The sequence below is a fragment of the Thamnophis sirtalis genome, unplaced genomic scaffold, assembly GCF_051295495.1.
Source record: "Thamnophis sirtalis isolate CommonGarterSnake01/CBP01778 unplaced genomic scaffold, rThaSir2_p1.2 scaffold_2, whole genome shotgun sequence".
Classification (NCBI taxonomy): Eukaryota; Metazoa; Chordata; class Lepidosauria; order Squamata; family Natricidae; genus Thamnophis; species Thamnophis sirtalis.
The window spans coordinates 170,819,681-170,834,029 of record NW_028261382.1 but is presented as its reverse complement, the minus strand read 5'-3'; the positions used below and the strand labels follow the sequence as shown (position 1 = coordinate 170,834,029).

The 14,349-nt window shown below is 39.9% G+C and overlaps 1 protein-coding gene across 7 annotated transcripts in view; it reads left to right on the top strand.

Annotated features, from left to right (window-relative positions):
• Positions 1-14,349, top strand: part of SMIM13 (small integral membrane protein 13) — a 76,781-nt gene that overhangs the window by 10,034 nt on the left and 52,398 nt on the right. The window contains exons 2-4 of one of the 7 annotated variants that reach the window (XR_015695690.1): positions 672-925; positions 6,777-7,167; positions 8,187-8,340. Coding sequence is in view for 1 of the 7 variants with exons in the window: in XM_087707467.1 (XP_087563593.1) it covers positions 672-871 (200 nt within the window). In the remaining 6 variants the exon portion in view is untranslated. Of the gene's footprint in view, positions 1-671; positions 2,387-3,997; positions 4,127-6,776; positions 7,557-8,186; positions 8,341-11,129; positions 11,845-14,349 lie in introns of those variants that run through there. The other 6 variants (XR_015695689.1, XR_015695691.1, XR_015695688.1 and 3 more) reach the window with 6 other exon arrangements.

Here is a 14,349-nt window from a genome sequence, read left to right as displayed (position 1 = left end):
CCATACCTATGTTGCAACAGTTGGAACAATTGCAACAGGCAGAGTGATTAGGAACAGAACTTTGAGTATGAGTAACAATTACCTCCTTTTGTGGGGCGGAGAAAGAAAAGAGATTGCAGGAAGAAGTAGAGTTAATCTCCAAACAGAGATATTTACGTGGGCTGGGCTCGCGCACTTCACTAAGCTACAGATCTTTCTTTAGAAACCACAAATGGCTGGCTTCATATGGAAGCCACGTTACGACCGAGATGGTTAATATGAAGGCGGTCACTCTTAAAATGCTTTATATGATGTAGAGAAGGAGTAGACGAGATCAGGGGTTAGGGTTAGGGTTATCTTTAGGGTTAGGTTTAGAGCGCGCTTCTGTCGGCGCGCTGTTGTCGGCGCGCTTCTGCGCTCATTCGTCGGCGTGATTTCAAACTCGCGGTTTTTTTCCTGCGGTTTCGCCGGTGCGCTTTTGTCGGTGAACCGATTTTTTTTAGTTTTGCATTTACAGCTTAATGGTTTTGTGTAACTTTACCAAGGATGGACATTTTTGAACTTGTTTGGACAATCTTATTTGTATACAGATGTGGCATGTGATGGCATCCAGCCCCTTGTTCATATTGCGCTGTGTGTTTTGAACGGCTGCGGGGCGCAACACTTAAATGTCCCCTTGTTTTTCCTGGCAGGTTGGTGCGTGGTTTGGCAACTCTTCTTGTCCAAGTTTAAGTTCCTGCGAGAGCTGATCGGAGACACGGGATCGCAACAAGGAGAAAGCGAAAAGGCAGAGAATGCAGAAGCCGAACAGGACGCACTGCTGCTCACTCCACAGAGAAGCAGGCAGAAACCTGCCCGTCAGCGGAAGGGAACAGCCGAAGAAGCAAGCTAAGACGAAATGCCTGCGTAATTTCCAAACAACCAACGGCCCCGTGTCAGTTAAAAGGTTCGTTTCTACCAATGTCCTAAGCAAGAGGAACAGACTTATTTCCAAAGAAGTTCAGAGAACATTAAAAATAAATAAATAAATAAATAAATAGCAAAACGGCAGTAGGGGAAGACAATGAAAAGCAAGAAGCATCTTAACGCTTTCCTGGCAAGGTTATATGGGGAAGAGAAGTAAAAGTAAATTTCTGTTCCCTCAACCGATTATGCCCAGCTTTTGGCCAAAAGTGAACATGATCAACTCTTGGCTGACGGCATCTTTACAAGCCTGTCACTAATAGCAATTCACCTTCGCTCTTCGTGTGTCCCGTTTTGTATAGAAATAGGTTTCTTTTATGTATGGACTCTTGAATATTTCTAAATGGGGGTCAGGATGGGGTCCGTAAAAGAGAGACCCCCTCTCAACCAACTTAAACATAATCAGGAAATGAAATTTGGCATCGGATCGTATGTCTCTTTCCAAGCTTCTTTTAAAATGAAAACATTTTGCCAGATTAGTGCATAACTGTAAATGTTTAGGGAAATCCCTTCTGTTTTTCCTTAATATAAAAAAGTGGAGCATCTGTTACAAATCCTTGTCTGATATCGTTTTTTTAAAAAAGAAACTAATCAGTTGGCTTTAAAATGGACCTTATTTTCCCCTCGTTTGTCTTTTTTTTTTGCACCAAAAAAATCAACTGAAACTCCAATGTAGTTCCATGGATTATATTTTATTAGTCTCACTGTTGTGCTCAACGGTTTGACCAAGAACCTTCGTAATTAGTGTTTGTTTCCCCAACTTTCCCTTTTAACAGCTACATCTGACGAACCGCTCACAAGTTCTGCTTGAGTTATGTACAGAGCAGCCCAGATAGCAGCATCGAAGTTGTAGCTAAAACTGAACTAGAATAATATTGACTTTTGAACTTTTTGAATTGGTGCTAAAGAAGAATGATCATGATTGTGACACCTAGCTTCTTCTTGGGACTCCCCGGTGCACTGTTGTTGAGTTGTTGTCGATGCTGTGCTCCAAATATTTAATTTTGCTGTGCAGAAAAGTCTAACAGTTCACAGTTGCTAAAAACAAACCCTCCTGATTCCTACAGTGGATGGCTCCATTCTCTTGAAAAGCTTTTTTTTGACTTTTGGAGGCTTACATATGGATGAAGAACTTTTGTTAATTTTATTTATTTTCTAGTAGCATTCGAGTAGGTAAAATGGCTTTTAACGATCTGTTCAGTATTGACAAGTTCACAAGTGGATCTGTAGCTTTTTCCCTTCCTTCCCCAGGACATCCTACCATCCAGCTGTGTACAGTGGTTGCCTTATTGTTCATCTTTTTGTGGCTGCAGCTGTTTTATCAAACAGGGTTCAGGATTGCTTGTAGCATTTGTTAAATGGGCTTTCGCCCTTAAAAAAAAAATCAACATGCAATGCTCAGTCCTTGAATACAAGATCTTACCAATAAACATCTGGTGTTTTTTTTTAAAACCACTTCATGCTGTGCATGGTAGAAGCAAGTACTTGAAATAATGCCAATTGTATTCAGAGTAATCGGACTCAGGTTTTCTCATTTACCACAGACACAATATTTGCCTTGCAGAATTTACATGCTGACATGCCGATGCGTAATAATATAAGGGCTGTGGGTTTTTTTTTCCCCTCATGCACCTCAAAAACGGTTATAGGTACCATTTCTGTTCATCGAAACAAATAACCAATCTTTTATTCCTCCTGGAATAAAGTTTGCAAATGTGACTTTTGAGATTCTAATCCGATGGGACAGGTAGTTATAACTAGGCGCAGGGGTGGACCATCCTATCTCAGTCCCATTAGGGTTACTTTTTAAGTGTGAAGATTTTCTTTGATTCAGCAAAGTAAAGTAGGATAAGTTAGGGAAGCTTTTGTGTGTGTGCGTGTGCGTGTGTGCGCGCGCGCATGCTTTTTTCCCCAAAGGGAAACCAGGAACCCACTTTTTCCTGACACCCTGAGATACAGCTAGCATCGTCCCACGAGTGATGCTGCTGGGTACAACTTTGGTACAAATAATACTGCTTCCCAGAATGTAGCACCATTTGAACTACGTTTGCACATTATATATATATATATATATGCTTGATGGAGAGTTTCAAGTCTTTTCCGAATTATACAACAAAAAATCTTGTCAGCTTTCTGTCTACATAATTCTTCTGTCAGTTTGGTGATGTAGGACCTTACATGGCTTGGGACCTGGATATCTACGAGACCGTCTTCTGCCACATACCTCCCAGCCAGTGGTGGGTTTCAAAAATTGTTGGAACCTACTCTGTGGGTGTGGCCTCCTTTGTGGGAGTGGCTTGCCACCCATGTGACCGGATGGGAGTGGCTTGCCGCCCATGTGGCCCGATATGAAATTATGAATTAGTACTTAGGTCGGTCCAAGTAGCTATTCAGAAACTCTTGGCATTGAAAGCATGCAAGTCTTAAAGCTGTCAAGTTACAAGATCCTTGCCAGTGGTGGGTTTCAAAATTCTTTGGAACCTCTTCTGTAGGTGTGGCCTGCTTTCCGGATCCACTGGTGGAACCTCTTCTAACCGGTTCGGTAGATTTGACGAACCGGTTCTACCGAATAGGTGCGAACTGGTAGGAACCCACCTCTGCTCCCAGCGTCCGATAAGATCTCACAGGGTGGGCCTTCTCCGGGTGCCGTCGACTAGACAATGTCGTCTGGCGGCTCCTCGGGGGAGGGCCTTCTCTGTAGCTGCCCCGGCCCTATGGAACGATCTACCCCCAGAGATCCGGACCCTCCCCACTCTCTCGGCCTTCCGAAAGTCTATTAAGACCTGGCTATTCCGGCAGGCCTGGGTCTGTTGACCTCTTGAATGAGGTCCAGCCCCACTAAGATTGAGTGCATGTTGTGTCTTTTTAACGTGCTTTCCCTCTCTATTTTTAAATTTTTTAGTATCCTTTTAAATTGTTTTTATGTAAGCCGCCCTGAGTCCTTCGGGATTGGGCGGCGTATAAATGTATTAAACATTAAACAAACATTAAATTTATTAAACATTAAAAAAAAATTGAAAAGTCACAGATTGATTCACAGATATGTCCTTATTAGTGAACTTTGATGAGCTCATAAAAGGAGAAGGTTGTGGGGACATGGATGAAGGCCTTTGGTTTTCTTGATGCTAAATTGATGAATGTGTGACATCGAAGATATCTGCAGGATATTGGTGGCTGCAGCCAGGTAATCAATAAACTCTTCCCTCTATTTATTCGTATCGTGGGGCTTCACATGGTGCAGTCATTCTACCATCTTGGGCAGGAGATACAACACAGATGAGGGGTAAGAGGAAAAACAAGCATTTGTTGTTGACATGCATTTTACATGTCATTCCCATGCAAGAATTTGGGGGATGAGGGAGGGCGGACAGTTTCAAAATTTGGCAAAAGAAGAATTAAAAATGTAGTCTACTTACTTGCTCGTGCACCTGTGTCAATTTTACCCAATTAAGTAGAACTGGGCCAGTCATTTGCTCCCAAGCTAAAATTATTCAATGTGTTAATTTGTGAACTAAAGCTGTAGTTTGGTCCATTTCAATGTATTCTTTCAGATAATCATGGAATGCAAAACGTAAACGCAAACTAAGAAGCTTAGCAATGTAATTGGGAGGATCTTGTTAAAAAAATGGACGTTCCAAGAGTAAATTTATATGTGTGAATGTTAAGAGAACAATTTTATCTCTCGTGTAATTTTATGATGGATTCAATGCATGTCCTACGCAATCCTATTCAGATTTCAATGAGGTTTAGTGGCAAATCAGTATGCGCTAGGCAGTGGCCATTATCCAATTTATTTGCCGTCTCTTCCTCCCTGGGAAATAGCATTGAATCCGATTGCGATAAATGGCAATGGCACCATTTTGTGTTTGAAACACACAGGTTCACATTGTTTTATGATTTGAGTTTTTGCCATTTCTGCGTTCCAGTAGTAAACTTATATGTGGGAATGTTAGACAACATTCAATCTCTCATGTGATTTTATGATTGATTGAACGCAAGTCTTAGTCAGATTGGGATGGGAACGAACAAGCTTGCGCTCAATCCTGACAAGACCGAGTGGCTATTGATGCTCCCCTCCCAAGGATGGTCCAGCTATTCCATCTCTCAGCCTGGGGGGGTGAAATTATACGCCCCTCAGAGAGGGCTCGCAATTTGGGAGTCCTCCTGGATCCACAGCTAGATTAGACTTGGGTGCATGATGTATTTTCTTTCAATCTGTTTTCCTCCGTTTGTTTTTAACTCTTCACTTTTTAAAATTTATTTTCTGCAAGCCGCCCGGAGTCCTTCGGGATTGGGCGGCCTATAAATTTATTAAATCAAATCAAATCAAATCTCTTTCTCCCTGGGAAAAATAGCATTGAATCCGATTGCGATAAATGGCAATGGCACCATTTTGTGTATGAAACCCACAGGTTCGCATTGTTTTATGATTTGAGTTCGACCATTTGTGAAGTGGCTCTTAGGCTCGATGCTCAAAAAGAAAACAGTTTCTTCTAATGTGGGTTCCTTTCTTGGACAAATGCCGCGTTACACGCAAGGCTAGCTTTTTCTGTGCTTTTTGGTATATGGAAAAAAAGTACTAATTGCTCCTCTGCTTTCTATATTCACCATGCTAATTATTCTTTTTATTTAAGCTGACTCCATTAAAACATGACAAATAAAATGTTAATAAGCCCAACTTGTTGTAAATGCCCTTCTTTCTCCATGCCTATTATAACTGTGTCCACTGTCAAAATATTTCAAATGTAGCACAAAATCACCAGCAAATAAGGAAAAATATTAATCTTTAAGGCTGAGGTGCTAACCAAATAAAGGTTATGAATTGTTTGCAGCTTGGGGTTGAGTGGGGTCTCTCTAATAATTGAATATATTATTTGGTACAGTGTAACATAAAAGCAAGGATCAGACCCGAACAGGTAATACAACATGAAGTTTGTTTTTAATTTAACCTAAAAAGGTTAAGCAACCATTTTTAACTAACCAGAAGAAAAAGTGTTAGAGCGAGGAGAATGAATGTGGGTGGAAAATGTCCAAGTGGAATAAGAAAGCACAAGAACAAAAATTGCCAGAGAGAGGCAAGGATAACCAGAAGAGCGAGACTCTCATAAGTAGAAAGATGAATGAGGTAGTCAGGATGTTATCAATCAATATTAATGGATTGAACGCACCCACAAAAAGAAAATAAACACTGATAAAGCCCTTAAAGCCTGGCTGTCCGCAAACCCCTTAAAACCTACCCCCCCCCCCCGACTTGGTTGTGAGCCGCCCTGAGTCCTGAGTCCCCTCCGGGGAATAGGGCGGCATAGAAATGTAATAAACTCAACTCAACTCAACTCAAAATTAGAAAGATTGAATTTGGATATAGTTTGTCCACATCAAGGAACAATATGGTAATTTACTAGAGTACTCTAAAATTGGGAATCTATATGTGTCTTTAGCACATCAAAAGAACGGAGGACTAGCTCTGTACATTAAGGAATGATTAAAACCCCAACAAATATATGCAGATGACAAAGGAAGAATTTTAATGTTGGAGATACCAACAAATCCGAAACAAATGCTTCTTATTGGAATATACACGCCAAATAATAAATAGGGAGAATTTTATAGGAGATTACATTAAAAAAAAAAATAGAGACAGACTATGAAATTGTATGTTTAATAGGGGACTTTAATGCAGTGGTAGACATTTAAAAAGACTATAGAAGTAGTAAAAGAAACAAGGAAAAACAGAATACTTCCAAACACAATCTTTCAAATGGTACAAGAATTAGATCTACAAGATGGAGAGAATTAAATTTAAAGACTAATCAATATACATATTATTCAAACAGACACCAATCGTGGTCAAGAATCGACATGCTATGGATGACCCTGGGATTGAGAATAGACATCCAAGAGGTAGACATAACAACAAATATGGGCCAATCACAATCCGATAAAAGTGATATGGAGAGGCCAGAAGAAGCAATGGAGAAGGACAATGAATCGAAGCATTTTAAAAGAGAAGGAATGTATACAAATGGTGGGAAAAGAACTGCAATTCTTTTTCAAGAAAAATAGGAAAGAAGAAACACATCATTGCAAAATGTTTTTGGCTTTTTGCTGAAAAGACAGTTGAAAAACAATAAGAGAACTTATTATGAATGTACTGGAGTACTTATGAAGCACATTCCGGATAACAATTAGCATTGATTTCTAGACGCCCAAAAAGCATTCGACAAGGTGAGTTGGCAGTTCATGACATTATAACCAAAATTTATGAACTTTGGGGAGAAATTTGAAAAGATTGTTCAAACAATATATTCTAATCAAACAGCAAAAGTAATAATAAATGGATCGACAACAAATGTAATGTAAGGGGTAAGACATTGTTTTCCCCTATCACCTTTGCTGTTCATTCTTAGAAGTGCTATTTGGACAGATTAGACAAGATTGAGAAATAAGTTCTAAAAATAAAAAAGGAACAATATAAAGTACAAGCATTTGCGGATGATTTGATATTCAAACCATAGAACCGTTGGAAACAGGGCCCAAATTAGTTAAGAAAATAGAAGAATTTGGAACAGTGGATGGACTTATATAATAAATAAGGATGAGACTGAGATAATAGCGTGTCAGCTGGCAACTACAAGGAGGAGGGCCTTCTCAGCAGTAGCCCCGACCCTTTGGAACGAGCTCCCCGTGGAGATTCGTACCCTCTCCACCGTCCGGGCCTTCCGCATAGCCTTGAAGAACTGGCTCGCCCGTCAGGCCTGGGGATAAGGATCGCTACCCCGCCCGAATGATGAATGTATGTTGCTTATTATTTTATTATATGTTGTTATCTTAATGTTGTATTCCCCCTTCCCTGGTTTTCTGTGAGCCGCCCTGAGTCCCCTCAGGGAAAAGGGCGGCCTACAAATGCTAATAAACCACTAAACCACTAAACCACTAATAGCAAAAAATCTTACAAATAAGCTGAATAACGAACTGATGAGAAAAATGGGCAGGCAGAAAAAGATGGGAAACTGGTTAACAGCAAGATGCTCATCAGTTAAAGAAGACAACTATAATAAAGCAACACAGCAAATAAAGATAGACCTGGAGAAATGGAAAAAATTACAAATCTCATGAACTGGAAGAATAGCCGTAACCAAAATGAATATCCTACCAATTTTTTTTAAATTTCTATTTCAGGGTAATCCCGATAAAACTAGGAAATAAATTCTTTGACGACCAATAACAAAATTCTCCCTGGTCAGGGAGAAAACTACGAATTTGGAACGAGCTCCCCGTGGAGATTCGTACCCTTTGGAACGAGCTCCCCGTGGAGATTCGTACCCTCTCCACCGTCCAGGCCTTCCGCACAGCCCTTAAGAACTGGCTAGCCCGTCAGGCCTGGGGACAAGGATAGCCGCCCCTCCCGAATGATGAATGTATGTTGCTTATTACTTTTATTATATGTGTCTATGTCATTGTTTGTGTTCCCCCTCCCTGATTTTATGTGAGCCGCCCTGAGTCCCCTCAGGGAAAAGGGCGGCCTACAAATGTTAATAAAATCAAATCAAATCGAATTAAATTAAAAATGTGACCGGATAGTAGAAATAACGGAGGATTTGGCTTTCCAGACTGGGAGCTGTATTATCAAGCCACAACTCTCACAGGGATAAAAGAGTGGGTGAACTTAAGGAACAAAAGGATTTCGGCAATAGAAGGACACGATCTACAATTGGGATGGCACACCATTTTTGTAAAAATGAAAAAGTAACACGCATAGCTATTTCCAGAGACATGAAATCACAAATGCTGTGTTATTAATATGGGGAAAAATCAAAACAGAACTATTATAGTAAAATACCAGTCTGGTTATCAACAATGGAAGCAGTTAATATATCTGAATGTGTTGGATCTATGTAACATTTCAAGATATAAAGATATATTAAATGAACAAGGGGAGCTAAAAACAAAGCAGGAATTAAAAAACCAGGGAATAGATTTGGACTGGTGGCCCTATCTTCAAATCCATGTAAGATATATGAAAGATGTAAAAAATATGGATTTTATAAAGAACAACAAGAATCGGACAGGATATTTACAGGGGACAGATGAAAAATTGATTTAAAAAACCCCTTACAACTACTTATTGAGGTTTAAAATGGAAGAAGAAACAGTAAAGGAAGCTATGATAATTTAGGCAAAAAAATTCAGCTATGCCATAGAATTAGACAAATGGGAAAAATTGGGGAACAAAATTATAAATGGACAATGTTGGCAGCACATAGAGAAAACATTTAAAATGTTCAATAGATAGCATGGAACGAACTCCCCGTGGAGATTCGAACCCTCACCACCCTCCAGGCTTTCCGCAAAGCCGTTAAAACCTGGCTGTTCCGACAGGCCTGGGGCTAAAGAGCTGTTGCCCCCGTCTCGAATGGTATGACTGTTGTGTGTTTTTAAATTATGTATTGTTATGTTTCGTCTTTTATTTTCTGTCTGTACCCCCCTTCTCTGATTTGAATTGTGAGCCGCCCTGAGTCCCCTTCGGGGGGAAAGGGCAGCATACAAATATAATCAAATCAAATCAAATCAATCAATCAAGCATGTATCAACAGCAAGATTTTCCAAATAGATCACCAGAATGCTAGAGATGCAAAGATACAGGGAACATACTACCACGTGGTGGACCCGTCCTTCGACAAAAAAATATTGGATAAAGATAAAGAACTGGTTAGAGGAAATGGTAAAACAGCAAATAGAGTTAAAACTCGAGCTATTTTTATTAGGCATATTATCAGAGAAATATAACAAAAAAAAACCCAATATTTAAAGCTACATGTAATAACGTCGGCCAGAATTGTATATGCTCAAAATTGGAAAAATGGAAATATACCCTCTGAAGAAACGGTAATAAAGAAAACATTAGATTGTGCTGAGATGGATAGGTTGACAATAGAAAATCAAACACAAAAGGAGAAACAGAATATTATTTAATTTGGGATGCATGGCGTAAATTGGCTTGATAGTAAATGCAAAGATTAGAAAACTAACAATGAAAGTTGATTAATGAAATAGAAATCAGAAATAGGTATAAGTGTAATGAAAGATGAAGAATATTTATTATATACAATATTAGATTATGGTAAGATGTTAAATGTAAAATGTAAAAAAATATTTAGACTGATAAGTATATAACGTATACATAATTGCATATATAAATGAAAAAACCTGTGGATATAAACCTGTGGTATAGAGTTGTTGCAAAGCTGTAAAATGAACAAAACTGTAAAATAAAAACTTTTTTTTAAAAAAAAGGTTGTATCTGGTAAATATTTGTTTCAGCTGCTATTTCAAATGACAGTCTCATACGGGCCTCTATGAGGCACAGTAAAACTCTTGCAAAAAATGCCTTTGCAAATTTATGAGCAACATGGAATAATTCTCAAAGGCTTAGCCCGAATGTCTTCTAAGGCAATTATAAATTTTAAATGCAGATACAAAAAAACATTAAGGACTTAATATATTTGTCTCCAGTAATTTGCTGCAAATATATAGTTGTTGCCCTTATAACATACAAATGTAATTTATAACTTCTAGAAGCAGAGCCTAAGCCACTAAAGACATTTATCTGAAACCAGAACTTTGGGCTTTATTTACTATATTCTGTTAACCATTTTAATCTTATGACTTTGTGGGATATTCAGCCCAGTAAACACACCAAAGATGACATAAATGATCAGATAGAAGTATAATTAACACAAATGTATGTATCTGTATACCAATAAGCTATACTTAAAGGTTTGCTGCCTAGAGCAAGCGTTCTGAACAAACTTGCGCATCACCGTTGACAGATGATAACTTTTGTTCATGCATAAAGAGAATTTGCTGGTGATGAAAGAAATGTCCTTCTGGGTTCGGCTCCAAGTGGGGGAAAAGACACTGGAGACATGGAGGCTGCTTGGAAAGATGGTTTAGTCCTACGGGATTGGGCGGCATATAAATTTATTAAATTACTAATTACTCTGAAAGACTGTTTGCTAAGCCTTGCTGACTGTGAATTAAAGGAATTCACAGTCGTGTAAATAAAAAGTTTTGCTAGGACCCAGACTCTGCTTCATGCTTGTTAAGGAAACCTAGGTCAGAACACCTTGTGGACCAGGGGCTATTGAAAATAAAACTCATTATCTTGTTTATTATCCCTTCTATAGGGACCCACAGAGTCATGACACCCTATCTGATTAAATATCCTGGAAACTCTTCTCTCTTTTACGTAACAACTACTGTCAGATTAGTATGATTTGCTTTCTCTGAACGTAGTTTAAGTTTTGTACACTGCCTGTAAAATTAGGCGAACCTTGATTACCCCACTGATAAGTTCACCATCAGTTGTAATATATTATTATGCCCCGTTCTGTTTGGTTCTGCTCAGTTTTGCTTTATTTTAATACTTAATTTTTTGTGCTCGTCCAAGACAGTAATAAAGATTGAATTAAAGGCTTGCTGAACTGTTCCTTCTGGGGATTATTAAGGGAAAGTATACGAAAGAGATAAAATATTTAATTTTGCGTATAATCACAGCAGCGAGAACAGCAATGTTTGAAAAGTGATACCATGCCTACAGACTGTTTGATAATCCAAAAAAAAATATCTTGATTGCGCTGAGATGGATAAAACTCACATTGGAGCTAAGGAACAAGGAATATTATACAGTTTGGGGAAAACTGGTATCAATGGAGAAATAGTAGGAACATGATATGTACAGCTTAGAAACAGATGTATCGATGTAGGAATAATTAGGAGTGTATAAAAATGTATTTGAATCACAAATGGTTATGTTAGCACTGTCAAAAAGGACCATAACTTATACAAAATTATTTTTAAAGCTATTCGTATTTTAATGTTTTAAATTTTAATGTAGAGTTTTTTTGTCAAAATAAAAATAAATAAAGGCTTGCTGGCAAAAAGGAATGTTTTCACAATCTCCATGAATGCAAGAAAGGAGGGGGCCCTCTGAATGTCCAGGATTCAGTAAATGTTTCCATAAGATATAGGCAATCTGTGGGAAGGTGTGCTATCTTGTCCGAGCCCCATAAACCTCACAAGAAAGTGGGTTTTCTTGAGATATCCAAACTGGATGAATGAAGTTAAAGTGATGGCTGATGTAACCCATGCTGTACCAATACAGAACCCTATTAGCAATATTTTGAATTGGGCCTGGAAGCTAATAGGAAGCCAGTATGAGTATCACTGGGACCTTTGGATCACTTCCAAAGGCTGCCCCACATATATCACTCTGCAGTCGTTCCAACCACATAGCAATCAAGGTATGAGTTTTTCACAAAGCCTCTTGGTTGAGACAGGGCACAACAGGTATATAAATCAAAGTTGAAGCAATGCCTCTCCGGTCATGAATTCTGCCTCCCGTTTAACTAGAGGCTGTAAATCTAAAAAGTGCTCCTTGTTGAGGTCCACCCATTCAGGTACAGCATAGTCTTATCCAGAAATATAACTGGAATCTTTGTTTTTGCTTTTTCTACAGCTAGTTTGCTCAGGGAACTGCTTTGGGGGGTGGGCACTTGATGTGCGCTATGCGTGCATGCACAGTAGGTAAAAAACAAGATGGTGGTGCCTACGGCGCCGCTAAAACCGGTTTGGGGGTGTGGCCGGCCAAGTTACTACCTACTACCGTCTTCTGCCGCACACCTCCCTAAGACCGAGAAGATCGCGCAGGATGGGCCTTCTCCAGGTGCCATCAGCTGGACAATGCTGGCTGGCAACGCCTCAGAGTAGGGCCTTCTCTGTTGCTGCTCCGGCCCTATGGAACAAGCTACCCCCAGAGATCCGGACCCTACCCACTCTCATGGCCTTCCGAAAAGCTATTAAAACCTGGCCATTCCGGCAGGCCTGGGGCTGTTGACCTCTGGATTGAGATCCAGCCCCGCTTAGATTGGGTGCATGTTGTGTCTTTTTTTTTTTAAATTGTTGTGTTTTATTTGTTTTTAATCTTTCTTACTTTTTGTTTCTGTAAGTCGCCCGGAGTCCTCCGGGATTGGGCGGCCTATAAATTTAATAAACAGTAAACAGTACTCGGCTGAACCGGTCCAAACTGGTAGGAACCCACCTCTTGCCTTTAAGGTTATCGGTGAAAAACTTTCATCTTCGAAAGGCTTAATTTGAGCTTGTTTTGCCCCATTCAAATGCTGACAAGTCTCCATGGAGATGTATATTTTAAAAGCATGGTTAATAAATGTATTTTTTTTTTGTAGTGACCTTTTAAAACGTAAAGGTGTCAAGGACCTATCTAATATCCAGTGGGACTGCCGTAGAATAAGCCTTGCTACAAAAAGCTCAGTAGGTGCTAACAACCCTGATGTATGCCAGTGAGACTTGGACTGTATACAGGAGGCATGCTAGGGAATTGAACCACTTCCACGTGACCTGCCTCCGTAGAATTCTGAGGATCCGGTGGCAGGACAAGGTGCCAGACACCAAAGTCTTCTCCAGAGCAGGGCTCACACCCTGCTAATGAAAGCCCAGACACGCCGGGCGGGCCATGTTGCAAGGATGCCAGACCATCGCATCCCTAAACAGCTCCTCTATGGTGACCTGTCGCGAGGAAAGCGACCTCAAAGCAGAGAAAGGAAGCAATTCAAAGACACGTTGAAAGCCTCTCCTTCAAATCCCTGGATATCATCATCATCTCTTGGAAATATCTGCCACAAGATAGATCGACATGGCACAGGCTGAACCACCGAGGCTGCCAGACATTTGAAGACAGAAGAACCACCACAATACAAGAGAAGCGAGCACTCCGCAAAGCCAGAGGCGCAAAAATGGTGCCCACGTGCCCACCCGATATGTGGGAGAACATTTTATGCCCACATAGGCCTTACCAGCCACCTGCGGACACACCGTGGAAATCCCATAACCTGTTAGATGTCAAGATGTCCTCTTTGAACACAATGGACAAACATCATCCAATGAGTCCCCACCAGTGATATTCATACAGCCCTATCTATTGAGAAACACTTTACTAGATCAAAGAACAAAATCTATTTCTGAACAGGCTTGAATATTTATGTCTAAAACAGCAATGTTTCAAACTCTGAGAACTATTATATACTCTCTTGTTTTTGTTTCAGATGCCATAAATAAATAAACACAACGAACTAATCTCTCATAAGTTTACCCCTCAACTTTCAGACATTTAAATTGTTTTAATACATAGGTATTTAATTTAGAGGCTCTGGAAACACTGTCTGGAGTACTTCAAAAGTCCTGAGGTTTGGGGGGGGGGGAAGTGTTGCCAATCTCTGGCCTATATATTGCCCTTGGAGCAGGTCTTTCTATTTCCTTGGCCCGATGACCTCAAGAGGTCCCCTCAACATTCAGGGGAATTCTGCTGAAAACAGGAAGGCAGATAGTCCA